The sequence below is a fragment of the Trematomus bernacchii genome, unplaced genomic scaffold, assembly GCF_902827165.1.
Source record: "Trematomus bernacchii unplaced genomic scaffold, fTreBer1.1, whole genome shotgun sequence".
Classification (NCBI taxonomy): Eukaryota; Metazoa; Chordata; class Actinopteri; order Perciformes; family Nototheniidae; genus Trematomus; species Trematomus bernacchii.
This window is the reverse complement of record NW_022988066.1, coordinates 1214208-1231682: the sequence shown is the minus strand read 5'-3', so window position 1 is coordinate 1231682 and position 17475 is coordinate 1214208. Positions and strand designations below refer to the sequence as shown.

Here is a 17475-nt window from a genome sequence, read left to right as displayed (position 1 = left end):
CAGTCCTCTACTGTCACACCAATTCAAACTCATGATATTAGGTCTCTAAGGTCGCAGCATCCACTGGTGGAGAGTCACATGTATTCATGTACTGTACTTAAGCACTTTAATAATGTTTTTCTGATTAGGATTATAAACAGTGGTTCCAAATGTTTCTGACTTGTGACATTTTAGTTAGGATTCTTCTTTAGTGGAACTGCTAAAGCTGCTTAAACTTCTAGAATAAACCCTTTGAAGTGCAAAACATTTACATTAAAACTGTTCTACTCTACTGTTCAATCTACACCGCTCCGATTTATATAGTGACCCTTTGGGAGCGGTCCGACTCCTAGATTCAGAACCACTGGGCTAAACTACAAAACTGTAAATAAACAAGTTGAAATTCTAACTCAAGCACGAACATTTTCAAATGCTGTGGGTCCCAGGGTCGTTACTTAGGGATTTTCCCTCCAAAACACACTTGATTGGATTCCTTTGTTTACTTCACTAACATATCTGTTTCCTATTGGCTAGCGCTGCAACACGTTGTAATTGCTAGGCTAAAGGGCAGGACATCTCTAATGAATCACCAATCCCCACAGAGCCGGCCACCTAACCAATCACAGCAGACTGGGCTCTGGTTTCAGACAGAGGGTGAAAAGAGGAGCTGCAGCACAGGCAGTGTGAGAAAAATAGCTTTTTGAACATTAAAGCATGGAGGCATGTCACGGTAGAGGCACAACATACAAATATGAAACCAGAAATCATATTAGGTCCCTTTTAAGTACAAGATTTTTGTAATGGTATAATCTTAAATACTTTTATTTAAGTAAAAATTCTTCTTCCATCAACAACAGCCCCCCTCGAACTTGTTAAATAGCAATTATGTGAACGCCAATAAAAGAGAAGAACTGCAGAGTAATCCATGATCCCACTCACTGGTCAAATGTCCTGCTCACAAGCTTCTAAAATTGGACTGTGTTCACAATCACAATGCATCTACAGGCCAGTAAGAAGAAACAACAACATTTGACCCTTTGTTTTTTACAGCATGTAGAGGAAGCTGATTGGGAACAGCCTCAGGAGGCAGTGACGCATGGAGGAGAGAAAATACGCTTGTTGGAGAGTGGGTGTAACTGCGCAGTACAGCTAATGCCATTTACCGATAAGTGAGGTGGTGTGGTTATATTTGATGTTGGTCCTGGGTCAATTTGAAGTCGTTCTCCACCAACAACTAAGGTAACCTGATCTTTGTAGACAAGTACAATTGACCGTCAATTGGGTCATTTGGCGCCATCTGCAGGCCAGGGTGGATCTTAATGACTCACAGATGAGAGTCTGGGCTGAGGGAAACCTCGAAACTAAAACAAACAGACAATAAGATGGGGAAAACAAATGAGAAAATAGGAGCCACACAACTGAGTCGAGTCAGTGCAGAGTATGGAGTCAACCCAGACTGATAATAAATACAGAACAAACTAACTTTGGAAGACAAATATTCAATTCTGCTTATTTAATATTGACACCAACTTTCTGGTTGATATGTCAAACAAAGAAAAATACATAACATGTAAAATAATGGGGATCAAATAACAAAATTAGGACGGACTAAATCTATATGAATACATCTTCATATCATCTTGATTCTTTGTGTAGATGCATTTCTTTTAGGACTTTCCCTTTACAAGAGAACATGTGGCTGTATATTAGAAAACATCAGGAGGTTCAAGATAACAGTTCACGTTGGGGTTAAGACCCACAATTTCCATAACAAACAGGAAACAAAGGGACTTGAGAAAGATGAGGACATCAGAGAAGATTTAAAGCTTGGAATGACCTTTATATGCAAGAGAAACATATGTTATGGGTCCCAGGGTCCAAGGCACCAAGTTCCTAATGTGCTAGAAAGGTTGTTGTAACAAGGAAGTTATTTCATCAGTGAAGTCCGTAGTTTTTGTATATGAAAATCAAAACAAGCAAAAGAGAAAATCCATACTCAGTCTTTGTTAACAGCATAATACTGTTGTTGGTATATAAAAAAACAGGGAACAGAATGATTGACATTGTGGCTTCATCTCTGTTTAAAAGGACATTAAAGACAAACATTAAGAGCTTGATGGTATCCCAGCAACCATCTGTGCAGCAGCATCCCATGATGGCCCACTGGGTCATTACCGTTAAACACATACCGACAGCAGATTGTAAATGCACTTTTGCTCTTCGGTGTGCATTTGGATGCGTGTGCCATTAACCCTGCATCACAACATAAGGCGATAATCGTGGGCAACACACCCAGAATGCACCTGTGCTTGTTTGTAGTGTAACAGGTCTTCAGTCTTTATGTAACTCAAGTATGTATACATATTTTGCCATTTTTGTAAAGTAATTTGGATGTGTGTGACCAGTCCACCTGCCTGAGAGGCAATGTGTGTATTAACCTGTGAGATGTGTGTGTGAGCCTGCCTCTGTGTTCTCAGTTCTTCTTCTTGACGTTGGGGCCGCGGTTGTTGAACAGGTTGAGCCCCGTTCTGCCGTTAGCCGCTCCGCTGACCGTGACTCCGGGCTGCTGCAGCACCTTGTCCAGGGTGGTTTTCTTTATGGCTGCCGGGGAGATGCGCTCCTGGTCGGCCAGGTACTGCAGCTCCCTGTGAGGGGAAGGGATAATCTAGCGTTTAGATAGAGGTCCCTCTGTGTGTGTGTGTGTGTGTGTGTGTGTGTGTGTGTGTGTGTGTGTGTGTGTGTGTGTGTGTGTGTGTGAGAGATATGGTGGAGACAGCAACAGACATTTAAGTTATATGCTATCATCATCTCAATGTTGGAGTTAGGAACCCAAGTGGGGTTGCTTTCCATACCAACAGGGTCAAGAGACAATTGAATGCCCAAAATATTAAAATGTTTTTTGTCAGAAAGAATCGTTTTACGAATGCATGATATTAGATTTAGAATAATATTCAATTTGTTGATATACGCACATATTGTTTTTCCCCTTAATGCAGAGAATAAAGTCTATCCTGTAGTGGACATCATATTATGCCTTCTCCAAATCAGCACATATGCTTTGCATTTCCGTTTCTTGAAATCAATATTTTTTTTACTCAATTAAAAAATAGTAGCCCATTAGGTTGCTATGCAAAGTCTCAATGTAAATAAAAGAACATGTGCCTAAGTGCACACTATTAGAAATGTAAAGACTGAAGTATGAGGTAAAAATATTTTAACAAACAAAACTGAACCTCTAATATGCAGCGCAATTGTTGCGCCTGCTTAGTTGATTGTTTGCATTGCATGCGCACAATTATAACGCATCTAAGTGGCCCCTTAATCATCCCTATATAAATCCTTTGTAGCAGCAAACCATTTCCTTGAAGTTGTTCACAAAAAGAAAGCATTTTTGTGCCAAAAGTGTCAGGGATTGATCATTGAGTTGCAAGAAAGTTCATCGTCATCATTAATGCAGCATTTATCCAGCCAATTCCCAAAGCTAGTTTTCGAGCTTCTAACATTTTGGTTACCTGAATAACTTTCGCTCTAGGATGCAACAATGGACAATTGTCATAATTCTGACATTTTATAGAAAAATAAATGAACCAAAGAACATAAAGCAGATTAATAAGTAACAGAAGTAATCCGCAGCATCTTGAGAACTGTAATAGCTGTGAGAACCTTGCTGATGGTGTAGATATGGGATGTGCAGGTGCGACTTTCTCACCGCGTCCTGATGCATGACGCCTCCACAGCGTTGATCAGGAGGCTGCGGAAGCCGCCGCTCTCCATGACGTGCAGGGCGTGGATGGTGGCGCCCCCTGGTGAGCACACGTTGTCCTTCAGCTGGCCGGGGTGCTGCTCCGAGTCCAGCAGCATCTTAGCTGCTCCCTGAGGAGAAACAGGAACACGGCAAATCATTTAATAAAGTGGAAGGAGTTGAGGAGTTATCTGAAGGACACTGTATTGTTTACTTCTTCAAAGCCATTGGGTGCTGATACATGGTGCAGCCTCAGCAACAGAAGTGCTTATGTCATCATTATACTGCGAGTGGTGCACATTTGCATTGTAATGTCGAATCAATTGCTAATAAAGTTCATCCGAGAAATGAAATCTAATCTGATGTACAGACAGGGTTTTTTTTGTGAAAAGATTTTCCAGGCAGCTTCTTGGCTAACACTAGGCGAGCATGACTCTGCAACTACAGCTGAGTGTCTCCTGCAGGCAAACGTGCAAACCAGAGGAGACACCCAGACCAAGAGTATTAACTGTCTACAACAAATAATAACATCTGAAAGCTTTGTGCTGAAAAAAAGGCAACACAAAGAACATTGCTCATAAAAATGCAGAAGGAAGCTGAACACACTGAGCCGGTGAAGAAAGTCTGCAGCTGCTGCCACGACAACAATGACAGCTGGTGAGGTGAATATTTCAAGTCATATAGTTTGACAAATGGAGAAATGTGATCAAAATAGGGCTGCCTTTAAAGAGTTTAAGCAATATCTTTTAAATTAATCATTGTGAAAAAAGCAGCAATAAGAAATCACCTGCAAATAAATTGATCTATACTTTTCAGTCCATATACCAAGCATGGTTTAATAATTTCAGTTTAGTTTCAGTGCATTGTTAGTGAATTAAATCAGCAATTTTAAGACATTAGAAGTTTTTGTTGTGTTAAATAAAGCAGCCACTGAATCCTTCCATGTATTATGCCTCCAAATATGCAGACGGCCAGTAGATCAGGGAGACTTGACAATGGGAATAGGCACAGCAAAAGAGACAACTAAACCCAACTGACCAATAGGGCCTGAGCTCCCAGTCTGACAGCCAGTCTTCTTGGCAGACCCATCTTCACGCCTCCATCTGCAAGAGCATCCAGTGCAGTGAACGCCTGTTGACACACACAAACACACACACATTTAGGTTTGTTTTCCTTTTAAGCAGCAAGTCCTTTACATCTTTGAACAGACTAAATAAAGATGTCGGAATAATCAACAATTTAGTCTTTGTTTCTTATTTAGCTTCAAGCCTTTAACACTGACGTCCATTTCATTCTAATCTTACTTTGTCTTCACAGCTAGGATGGGACAAATTGTGCTCAACACTTTTGAGCCAAGATTTAAAAAAGCTCAAGCTCTATGCAGACAGGAGATAAACCCCACACACACAATCATTCCTTACTCTCTCAACACTTACACACCTTTGCCTGCTTAGTAGGCATTAGATGTGACAGTTTTATAAAACAGGAACAATAAAAACACACATTTGGCCAGACAAGGAATTATCACAGCTGGGGTAGCATATTTATTTCCTAAAAAAACCCTTTCTTGTAAAAATAAATCATGTATTGGGAACACCTACCACTGCCTTATCCTCTGTATATATCTCAAAACATGTAGAAAAAACGAGACCACTAAACAACAGAGGATTTAATACCCAGGATTGTTTTGATTGTTGTTATTTCCTACATATTAGCCCACCCAGTGACTTTCTTTTACTAGGATTATAGGTGTATGCATCACACCTCACATACACTTTTCTTTGAAGCTACAAGGGTCATAAAACCAAGGATATTGTATTTTGTAGAGACAGATATTGGGTTATATAAATATGTTTTATTCATTTGAAACATCCCTTTGTGACAAACATACAGCTCTGAGGTTACTTACGTAGGCTGGTCCACTGCCACTGAGCCCGGTGACAGCGTCAATGAGGTCTTCCTCCACCTCCGTGCAGAATCCAACACTCGACATCAGCTGCTCCAGTAACTTGCCGTCCTCCAGCTGAAAGAAGGCGGACAACATGATGGTGATGATTTTGTAGGTATAGTTCTACCTTTCTGTGCATCTTGTAAGGCAAGGCACATTTATTTATATAGCACATTTCAACACAAGGCAATTCAAAGTGCTTTACAAAAATGAAAGACATTAATAACATTTAAGAAACATATTATGAAATGATATCTAAAAACACTCATTTAAAAGCAATGATATAAAATGGCATTTAAAAACCCTCATTTAAAAGCAAAGATACATGAACCACAGTTACAGTGCAGTGTGAGATACACACATCTGAACGAACCCCCCTTTGGAAAATTATAATCTGACCCCATGGTACCTTTTAGTTTTCGCCGAAACTATTCCTTTTTTAAATTTTTTAAATGCACATAGTTAAATTTGACCTTGTCTTTTTAGGACTTTTTTGGTATCCTCCGTGAACCAGGGTCTTGAAACCAAAACGGATTCCTGTACCCCATGGTACCTTTTTAGTTTTCGCCAAAACTATTCCTATTTTCTTTAAATGCACATTAGTTAAGTTTAAGTTGTCTTTTCTTGGACTTTTTTGGTGTCCTCCGCGAACCAGGGTCTTGAAACCAAAACGGCACACGTAGGGGACTTTAACCACCTACGAGGGGACTTTAACCCCAATAATGACTTTAACTACCTTTGGGTAAAGTGCTTTACAAAAATGAAAAGACATTAAGAAAATGGCATTAAAAAGCAAAGATAATAAAAGTTACAGTGCAGTTTAAGATGTGAATATATCAATTAAAAGCAGCGGCAAAAAGAAAAGTCTTCAGCCTGGATTTAAAAGTAGTACGAGTTGCAGCGGACCTGCAGGTTTCTGGGAGTTTGTTCCAGATATTTGGAGCATAATAACTGAACGCTGCTTCTCCATGTTTAGTTCTGACTCTGGGGACAGAAAGCTGACCAGTCCCTGAAGACCTGAGAGTTCTGGATGGTTCATAATTTAGCAGTAGATCAGACATGTATTTTGGGCCTAAACCATTCAAAGCTTTATAAACCAGCAACAATATTTTGAAATCAATTCTTTGACACACAGGAAGCCAGTGTAAAGACTTCAGAACAGGACTGATGTGATCCACTTTCTTATTGTTAGTGAGGACTCGAGCAGCAGCGTTCTGAATTAGCTGCAGCTTTCTAATGGATTTTTTAGTGAGACCTGCAAAGACACCATTGCAGTAGTCAAGTCTACTGAAGATAAAAGCATGGACAAGTTTTTCCAAATCCTGCTGTGACATTAATCTTTTAATCCTATAAATATTCTTTAGGTGATAGTAGGCTGATTTAGTAATTGTTTTAATGTGACTGTTGAAACTCAGGTCAGAGTCCATGACTACACCTAGATTTCTGGCTTTATCTGTTGTTTTGAACATTGCAGACTGAAGCTCAGCGCTAACTTTTATACGTTCTGCCTTGGCTCTAAAAACCATTACCTCAGTTTTATCTTTGTTTAATTGGAGAAAGTTCTGACACATCCAGTCATTGATTTGTTCAATGCACTCACTCAGTGTTTGAATTGGAGAATAGTCTCCTGGTGAAATTGTTATGTAAATTTGGGTGTCATCCGCATAGCTATGGTAACTTATTTTGTTGTTTTTCATTATCTGAGCCAGTGGTAGCATCTAGATTATTCTTTTTTTAAGAGCGGTTTAATGACTGCAGTTTTCAGGGCCTGTGGAAAAACCCCTGAGTGAAGAGATTTGTTTACTCTATGAAGTAGATCTGAGGCCATGCAATGAAAAACATTTTTGAAAAATCCTGTTGGAATAATATCAAGGCAGCAGGAGGAGGATTTCAGAAGTTGTATAATGTCCTCTAGGTTTTTATCATTAATCTGATGGAATTGTGTCATGGTGTTTGAATTGATTTTAAGTGGACACAGGGACAAAACATTTGCTGTACCTGATGCAGAGGCACTGACTGCTTGTTTGATTTTCTGAATTTTGTCAGTGAAGAAGGAGGCAAAATCATTGCACGCCCTGGTGGATAGAAATTCAGAGGCTACTGACACTGGGGGGTTAGTTAGTCTGTCGACGGTAGCAAACAAGGCACGTGCGTTGTTTTTGGTTTTGGCAATGATGTCAGAGAAGAAAGACTGTCGTGCAATTTTCAATTCCAAATTATAAAGGCCAAGTCTCTCTTTATAGATTTCAAAATGAACCTGGAGATTTGTTTTTCGCCACCTACGTTCAGCTTTTCGACACACTCTTTTTTCTGTTTTCACGGTCATGGCCTTTCTCCATGGAGATATTTTCTTGCCAGTCACTTCCTTTACCTTAGTTGGAGCAATGGCATCTATAATCTTTTGAATTTTTGAATTAAAATGATCTACTAGCTCATTTACTGAGATGTTAGCAGGGGCAAGTGTGGAAGAAAAATTCTGAGTAAACATTTCCCTAGTATTTTCAGTTAAATATCGCTTTGTGGTTACCTCTTTCTGAACATTTTTGTGAACAGAAATAGAGCTCTCAAAGAAAACACAGGAATGATCAGAGAGTGCAACATCAGTCACCACAACCTTAGAGATATTCAGACCCTTTGAGATAATTAAGTCCAGAGTGTGCCCCTTATTGTGCGTGGGCTCCGTCACATGCTGAGTCAGTCCATAGTTATCAATAACACAAAACAGTTCTTTAGCCCCTCTGTCCTGGGGGTTGTCAACATGGATGTTAAAATCACCAACAACGACTAGACGGTCAAAGTCAATACACACTATAGACAGCAGTTCAGTAAAGTCATGAAAAAAGCTTGCACAGTATTTGGGTGGTCTATAGATATTTAGGAACAGAGCTCGAGAGGAGCATTTCAGCTGAAGGGCCACATATTCAAAAGAAGCAAAGTTCCCATAAGATGTCTTCCTGCATTGAAGGGAATCATTGAACAAAATAGCAACTCCACCCCCTTTCTTATGCATTCTTTCCTGACTCATAAAGCTAAAGTTGGGAGGTGTTGATTCGATAAGAACAGCTGCACTGTTATTTTGTTCAATCCAAGTTTCCGTTAAAAACATAAAATCGATTTTGATTGATTAAAAAATGTTTTCCTGCCAAAGACCTGACATTTAATAAAGCTAGTTTAAGTTTGTTAAATACACTATCAGTCAGATTTTTTGTGACAAGCTGTGGCTGACATGGAATCACTTCTAAATTTGATAAACTCACACAAACGTTTGAGTGCATCCTGTTTCTAAGCTGATTCACCGCTCTTAATCTATTACCTATCAACACAGATATCGGCAAAGCTACTGGCAGGCAGGGCCCCGGCATGTCCTGGAAAGAGTTGAGAGTGCCCTATGCCCTTGAGCCTGGACCCAGCACATATCAGTAAGAGTTTGCTGCGTTTTGTACACACACACATTGTAACACCTTTATCTGGAGATTCAAGATCTTTAAATGATATAATCCCTCGTTTTTACCTCTGCATGAGTCCCAGTGGCATACACTGTAGCTCCCTCTCTCACCACCACTGGGGTGTTGGTCATACACCTCATGACTTTAGGAGCGGCACGGTACTGAAGCAGCTTCTGTGAAATTAAAAGAAAGGAAACAAATGATAGGTGTGTGGAAGAGTCAGGAAGTAAAACAACTTTCTTTCAGATGTTTGGAAGCATGCCAGAACAGCTTGATTGAACCTAATTGGAGATTGAGAGAGGGAAAACAAATTATAAGATAACGCAATAATAAACAACAATGATAAAACAATACAACAAAGAGCACACTACTAAGTAATCTAGTGAAACTTCTAAAACACACAAACAGCAGATTTTTTACGGAGCAGGAATGATGGTGACAGATGCCGACTGACCTTCTCTATGGAGCTGATGGTGACGCCTGCTGCACACGACACTATGAGATGACGGTCCTCGATGTCTGGCCCAATCTCATCGAGAACGAAGGGGATGATGTGGGGTTTCACAGCCAGGAAGAGCACATCACTCTTACTGACGGCCTCTTTGTTGCTAGTTGTCATATTCACCCCCATTTTCTGCAGATGAAGAAGAAAAATAAGACAGTGATGGTGATCAGAGAGGGTTATAAGAAGTATGAGGGGAAACAAAATGTCCACAAAAGCACGCTCGAACCAATATTTCCATTTCCATTTTCAGACACCCCACAGACACACAACTAAGGAGAGATGTATTCTCACCCTTAGTCCCGCTACAGTGGGCAGCTCTAAGTCTGGGGAGCTGGCTGTGATCCTATGAGTGGCAATCACACCTTAGGATGGAGACAGGAGGAAGTGAGCGTTGAGGATGTACAGTGAGATGGGAAATAACACATTTAAGATAAACCCTTACATTTCATATGGTACAGAAGAAAAAAAACTGATGATTTGCTATTCAGAGTGAATACATACAACTAAAGAAAAGTGGCAATCCAAAGAATGTGTGTATAGCAGGGGTGTCCAAACTACGGCCCGGGAGCCAAATGTGGTACGCGGAACATTTTGAATCGGCCCTCTGCAAATTCAAAAAGTATAATTGAATACGGCCCACAAATGAAACTTGAGCTTTTCTTGTATTGTACTTATTAAATATATCTGTAAACATATATTACACAGTAGTGTTCAACAATTTACAATAAATTCAGTCAACTACATTTGAAAATATGTTCTAGCAAATCTAAGTTGATAAGAAAAAAGCCCAATAACTTATATACATAATAAACTTGAAATATACCCTTCCTATTTCCTCTTATGATAATCAATCTGGGACTCCTGTTGTAAGGGGTGAGCTGCTAACAAATTAAATGAAACTCTCTGGAGAGCTGGGATGTAGGCTGTTTATTTTTTTCTTAAAGCAGATTCAAGTATCAAGCATAATTTACCTACTTTTGATTGATTTTGCTAGCTAATAACTTAACTTATGAGGTAATATACCTCACCTCTAGTGAGCGGCCATATTTTTCTGTATGTGGCCCTCGGTGAAAAAAGTGTGGACACCCCTGGTGTATAGTGTTGTTGTGACTGCAACTTTATTCAAGCCAGAATTAGTTTACATGGGTGTAGGATTTGACTATGTGAATTAAGATTCAGTTAATACAGGCAAATATTGCACATTAAGGAAAGTGGCCTCACCTGCAGCTGAGAATCCTTTCACTAGTGCGTGAGCCAGCTGGCCCGCTCCAATGAACCCAACGCTCATCCTGTCAGATGATGTGGCGCCTTTGACCTGTCAAAACAGAAAGCTGATGCTGACTGCTATGCATTTCAATAAACATTGACCAATCCCCACCAAAATGGTAATATGCTTTTCAAATCTCTACTTTTGACTAATTGTGAATCCAGTTTTTTTTATCATTGAAAGCAAAGAGACATTCTTGTCTTGACTAGTGATGATGCAATCTGAGGGAAAATCCTGGAGCTGGTCCACAGACAGGGAATGATGAAACCCCTCTACTGACACCCTGGCAGCACCCATGGGAATGTCACTGAGATAAGGGCTTATGTACTGATTTACAGCTGTGTATTTGATATGTATTTTTTGACAGCCATTTAAAGATAATTTAAAAAATGCTTACAGAATATAAATACCCCAACCCAAACCCTCCAAATAAAACAAACAAGAACAATAACAAAATGATACCATATTACAGCAACATAATCACAGCTTTCTGATTATTTTATTTCCTGCTGCATTTAAATATAATATATACATTTCACCTGTAACAGTCTTATATTCGTAAACAAGCCGTTGATAACATTAGCTCTTTTGTTTATGCAGATGAAGGATGATAGCACTTCGTAGCTAGCTTACGACAGGCTAGCATGCCGGCTAGGTAAGCTAGTTATCACAGCTGAAATGAACGAGAAATAAGACACATTCATTTAAGAGGGACATATTTATCTTTACCTAAATGTTCCAGCTGCGGCTCCTGAGTTGACAGGTGTGAGTCAACGACGGGACGGTTGTGCCGCCGGCGATAGAAAACAAAACAAATACAACTTTTTGTGTCAACGTGGCTTTACTCTGTTCCAAAATGTGCTGCATATTTACAACGGACAGCGAGACGAGCCAATCAAGACAGAGACACGCTGACCTCCTGGCCAATGATAACTTAGATCTGGCATTTGGGCGGGGTTTGTAGTCCGTAACGCCTAGTTGCATCAGTTTTTTGGACAGTGATGCTCCCGGGAAAATGTGTACAGTATGTTATATTTGTATTGGCAAAAAGCCCAGTACTAGCACTAGCCTACTTAAAATGGAAATAATAATGTCAATCCCAATTTTTCAGAGCTAATAGAGAAACATTTAAATGTCATGTTGTGCAATTCGAAAACTGTCTTCAGTGTAGCCTACTATTATATGAGCCAACAAAAGCAGCAACCCCAGAGAGAATGTTTTGTATTTTTGCTTGAATTACTAACTCCATACTCCACCATTACACTACTTCTACATGTGAGACTTTTTCTTTTTTTTAAAAAACTATTACTGTAGATATTGTTATCTACCTGGTACTTTTGTAAATTGTAATTTGTGTAATTTCTATCTCTAATATTTTATGCATCCTGTGTGATTTTTTTGTATGTTTTGTTTGTTTATTTGACTGTACAGCACTTTGGTCTGGAGGTTTTGAAGTGCTTTATAAATAAAGCTGTATTGCATTATATTGTATTGTATCCCTCTTATCTATCTAATATTTTTGCCAAGTTGCCTCTTTATTTGAAATGTAACAATGTACATTTCCACTTTGGACTAATAAAGGTATCAACATATTTATATTCAGACTCATTAATAACTAAACATTAACAGCTCTAATGGCCTTACAAAAGATATCTTAGTTTTTATAGTGTTCTGCCTGAACCCAATTTAAATGTTTCTATGATTTTCTCCTAAAATACTGTATGTGTGCATAAAGATCCTACAGCTGATGTTGAGGGTTAATTATTTTGAATGGAGATGCACTGAGATTTGAAGATGACTCACAGACTCTCTTCAGGGTAACAGAAGAGGCTTGTGATATTTGAGGGACCTGCATTTGAATGAAGGTTTGTTATTCTAGTAGGAGACCAGTGCTTCTTCCTCTCCCTTTGGATTTGACAGAATGTGAAATAAAGCTGAAGTGGATGGCGAGTTCACTAATGAGCCACGGCATCCGAATCCAGTTATCCCTCGGTGGTTCACCAATGCATATTCTCAAAATAAAACATGAACTTGGCCTGTAACTGTCAGTTTGATGCTTAAATCTCCCCTGTGCACATTTTAATAGGCCTGCCCCTCCTGTCTGTCTGCCTGTGTCTTTCTCCCCCTGTTTCCCATGCCATACCATTCCATGCCAGACTAAATTTAAACTTCACAAGAGGTGCTGTACGTCTCCTCTGAGGGACCTCGTTCCATTTCATTTTCTCACAGTGTCGTTTGACAGGAATGCAGACTGAGGGATTGCATATGCCCCCGTCTATATTTAAAGCAGAATGCACGGCCCTCCACCAGTACCAGCTGTTAGGATACTCTTCCTCTACAGTCAGCTGGCAGAGTGATATCATTTCCTCAGTTTATTCTCTTCCGGTTAACATCCTAACACCTTCAAAAAGTCTTTCATTTTGGATTTCTGATTTCACACATGAAGTGCAGTTTGATGGTCACAACTCGCAAGGAGTACTGGAATGTCACTTAAACAAGACATTTAGAAATATCAGTGACCATATCAGTAAAATGTCTTGAACAGAGATGGGATGATGTCACTGTTTTCAGCAATAGCTATGTTTACATTTATTTTTCCCCTTTTTAAATGTTTCTAAATTTCTCAGAAGAATAGGTTTTGAATCAAACCATGCCTCGCCTTGTGTGTGTCTTCTTTCTCAGAATAAAATACAAATGTAAGGAATAACATAAATTCCCTTCTTTTGTTAGAATTACATATGGAGCAGTGTGTTTTGGGAGTACCACAAAGTGTCCCCTTCACCTTGTTGAATTGCCTTGTTGAATAATTGCCAACAAAATCTAATCTCAAACAAGCTGAACATTTCAGTGATGAATCCCTAAAACTCTGCCTCTCAGTCACAGACGCACAGACACACACTCACACACTCACACAAAGTCAATTTACCACTGCCTGCCTCTCTATCACTCAGCCTCGGCATGTGTGCTGAGGCGTGACAACACTCATTCGGTCTTTCTTGTTTTGACAAACGCCCCAAGAGATTTATTAAAAATACCACAGAGCACAAAACAGTTTTTTTTCAGCACACGGTGACAAGCGGATCTATGTGAAGCGTTCACAACAATTTGTTGCTTGTAGTGATTAGGGCCCAGAGGTGTGTATGCAGATTTGTGATTGTGTGTGCGTGTGTGTGAGGACATAAAAACCAACGAGAGAGAAAGAAGCTCTGTCGAGTGAAAGAAGATGTGCATATTTAATATCACACGTCGACAGAAAATCTCTCCCAAGTGTGCGTATGTCTTGCGTCCTGCAATCTGAGAAAAGAATGAGTGACAAGAATGAATCAGAGACAGGAATGAATAAAAATGTATAGAAAATAAATGACAGCAGCTAAGTTAATGCATCCAGTGTAATGTCAGCTTTCATTTTTTTGTAAAAAACAAATCTAATAAAGGATTTCCCACAGCTCATCGCAAAATCTCACGGACACATCAGAGTGAAAATCCCAGAAGAGTATGTGGATAATGGAAGCTGTGCAAAATGTCTTCTTCTGTACTTTTCGTATTCTCAGTTCAGCCGATATTTGGCACAAAGTGAGAATGAAATCACAAAATTAGATAGCACAGGTTTTCTTTGTTCATAAACGTGTTGAGTTAAGCAGAAGGTTGAATAAATCAGACCATGGCCAGAAGGTCAAGTGAGTATATTTGATGATGGAATATTTTTCTTCAGTTCACCAGGTGAGTCATAATGAAATGTTGCTAGGCTGGGAGTCTCTGAACTTCTGATGGAAATGAATATGAAGGGAAGCTTTGTTTGTCTGGAGTAAAACAATAAAATGTGCCAAATATTTAAACAGTTTCATAAATGTAGTTAGTTTTTCCCATCCATATTTTAACCAAAACATAAACCAGTCAGAAAGACTACACTAAGACAGTGAAGATGCCCATAAATGTAAAGATTAAATATTCCATATCATTGTATCACAGGATCACAGAAAATGATTATATACAGTAACTTTAGCATATTCCATAAATATTGCTTAATTTCTTGAAATATTTTGAGATATTTATTTGTTTGAGGATCCACAATTAATCTAAGCTACACTAGTGGATGATGTAGCACAAGCTTTTTCAGTGGTTAAACATCTCTTAAACAGGCTGTCACCATCATTTATTTTAGTTGTGGTACTGTTACATTGCTAGATTTCATTTTACATTCTTGGAGCCCCTCCAGAATTAGCATCCTTTCTCCTTTGCATACAGTATCTTCCTACAGGATACTAAACTGGCATGGACTCAAGTCTTATGGGACCAAAGATTTAGCCGACAAAGTTCCACAGACAACATTTGGCAAATAAAGAGCTGAGAGCTATGCAGGAGGGGGGGGGGGGGTTGACATCAGCAACATGCTCCATCAGAGATTAGTCACGTCAGCGAGCCAGAAGTTCCCTGTCCCTCCACGTCCCCCCGGCTGGAGAAACAGGAAGGGACGGTTATGATGGACACTTGTCAAAGCTCATGTCCGTCAGAAAAGTTCCTACACTGTGTGTGTGTGTGTGTGTGTGTGTGTGTGTGTGTGTGTGTGTGTGTGTGTGTGTGTGTGTGTGTGTGTGTGTGTGTGTGTTTAAAGCAGAGGCCCGCAGGGAGTGAGAAGTAATATGAGTGCCAAACATGGAACAGCTGCTAAATGTGGCTCTGCAGAGGGGCAGGGTGTATGCAGGCCTTAATGGAGCTACAGATTGCTGTGCAGCAACACTGTCCGTCACTTTCAGTGGCAGCGTTCTCCGAGCTCTGCCATATTCTACTGGAGCGACTGCTGCCTCCAAAGGGCCTGTCCATAAAAGTCATTCTGCCGGATTTATCAGAGGATGAAAAGGCGACAAACCAACTCACGATTTTAGTGATGGGGTGATGGGGTTTGTATCAAAAGTGATACAAACCCATAATCCACTGCCCATCTGCCCCTTCTGAATGCTCTTGCTATTAGCTTGTTTGTACTTATTAATTTACCAAATTGGCAATAGAGCAAAATCCCTTAGACACACAATGACGTTTCCTATGGTTTAAGCCAGATTTAGATTCAAGAGCAGCCAACTGGTGTTGGATTTGCTGCTGAGCACCAACGCAGTCTTGCTTCAAGTTGGAAGCACAGTGGCTTCCCAAGGACTTAATATAATACGTCTATAGCACTCACAGATGTGACAGGGGAATACAGTGATCCTGGATTAGAGAGATGAGATTCAGTGAGGTGACCAAAGCAGAGAGGAGGAGGGGACTGGTATGATGTGTGAGAGAGGAGGGGGAGAGCAGAGAGTAAAACTAAAATCTTAATCAAGTGAAACGGAGTAGGACAAGGAACAAGGAGAAACTGGTGAGGCTGAGTTGTGGCAGGGAGACGTCTTCTTCTGTTTAATACAAGACTATGAAAGTGCTGACAGAGAAAAGTTTCAACCAGAAAGACCTCTGTTTCTCCTCTAACCCTATGAGTGCAAGGACAAGCGGGTATATATTCCCACTGTCCAGCACATTAATGCTGGTCAAAGAGTGCGTGTGATGAATATCTGTTGGGTAATGCACTCCCACTAGAGCAAAGGATACACTCAAACAAGATATGTTATCAACTAAATCCTTAATTAATTGTCTTCCACTGTATGCAAACAGTAGACCCTGATCATTTTAAAATCAAAAAGGTGATGACACAGTTTCATGCTGAACTAAGCAGAAGAGGTCAAAATATGCACCAGTAGTGACTCAATACACTTCAAAATAACTATCTAGGAAGTAAACTGAAATGAAAACGTGGTTTTGTTACATTTGTCCCGCTGTTGAAGGACATGATAATGTGCAAACATTCCGCGGTCACACTGACCATGTTCCAATTGTGCAATTTTGAACGTTGTTTGTTTTCAAATGTGGCACACAAACTGCAGGTCATCTTAGCAGCAGACTGGATGCTCTACTTTTTTTATTATTATAGACTGAAGGAAGCATTAGATCAAATACAGAGAGGTTTAAAAGACAGCAGCATTGTATAAATGCTGTCTCATTGCTTCAACATGAGTGCAGAGTCAGACAGCTCATGTTTATTTCTGGCGGCACGGGTAAAGTCCTTAGGTCACTGGTGAGGGGTTTGCAAATTGCAGGCATGCCAAAGATGCCAAAGGTGGATTTACTTTTTCCTGTAGGTCTTATTTGAGCAGCAATATAAGCAGCAAGTCATTTTGTGTGTGTCAGTGTGTTGTGCCCACACAAGAAGAGCAGCAGTGTCTTGGTTCCGGAGGATTTGTTAGGATATACCAGTGGGCCCTGGCTGCTTGGGTGAGGCTGGCTGTTCTCCAAAATCTCTGAGAGGGCAGAAGGGGTGAGATAGAAAGATGGGGTGTCATCTCAGTGGGGTGTGTCAGAGGGGACGCAGTGGTGAAATTCCTTGTTCACATACCACAGTGCTTTCACATCCACTTTGGGCCGTCTAAGGGCCTCAGTCTTAGACTATGTGCAGCACCCCTTTATATTATCTGTGTCTTTAAATATAAAAAAAAAGCACAAACACAATCATAAATAGTACACCAGATGAATAACTTAAACCTGCCAATATAAATAAAAAGG

General features: G+C 40.0%; 1 protein-coding gene across 1 annotated transcript; it reads right to left on the bottom strand.

Annotated features, from left to right (window-relative positions):
- Nucleotides 1–1477: 1477 nt before the first annotated feature.
- pycr1b (pyrroline-5-carboxylate reductase 1b) lies at nucleotides 1478–11795 on the bottom strand. The gene is made up of 9 exons (XM_034120811.1): nucleotides 11617–11795; nucleotides 10842–10935; nucleotides 9912–9982; nucleotides 9570–9749; nucleotides 9181–9288; nucleotides 5631–5744; nucleotides 4760–4852; nucleotides 3689–3852; nucleotides 1478–2624 (listed from the first exon to the last, which is right to left on the bottom strand). The coding sequence occupies exons 2-9, from the start codon at nucleotides 10906–10908 to the stop codon at nucleotides 2453–2455; spliced, it is 969 nt and encodes a 322-aa protein (XP_033976702.1). The 5' UTR covers nucleotides 10909–10935; nucleotides 11617–11795; the 3' UTR covers nucleotides 1478–2452.
- Between the last annotated feature and the right edge of the window lie 5680 nt (nucleotides 11796–17475).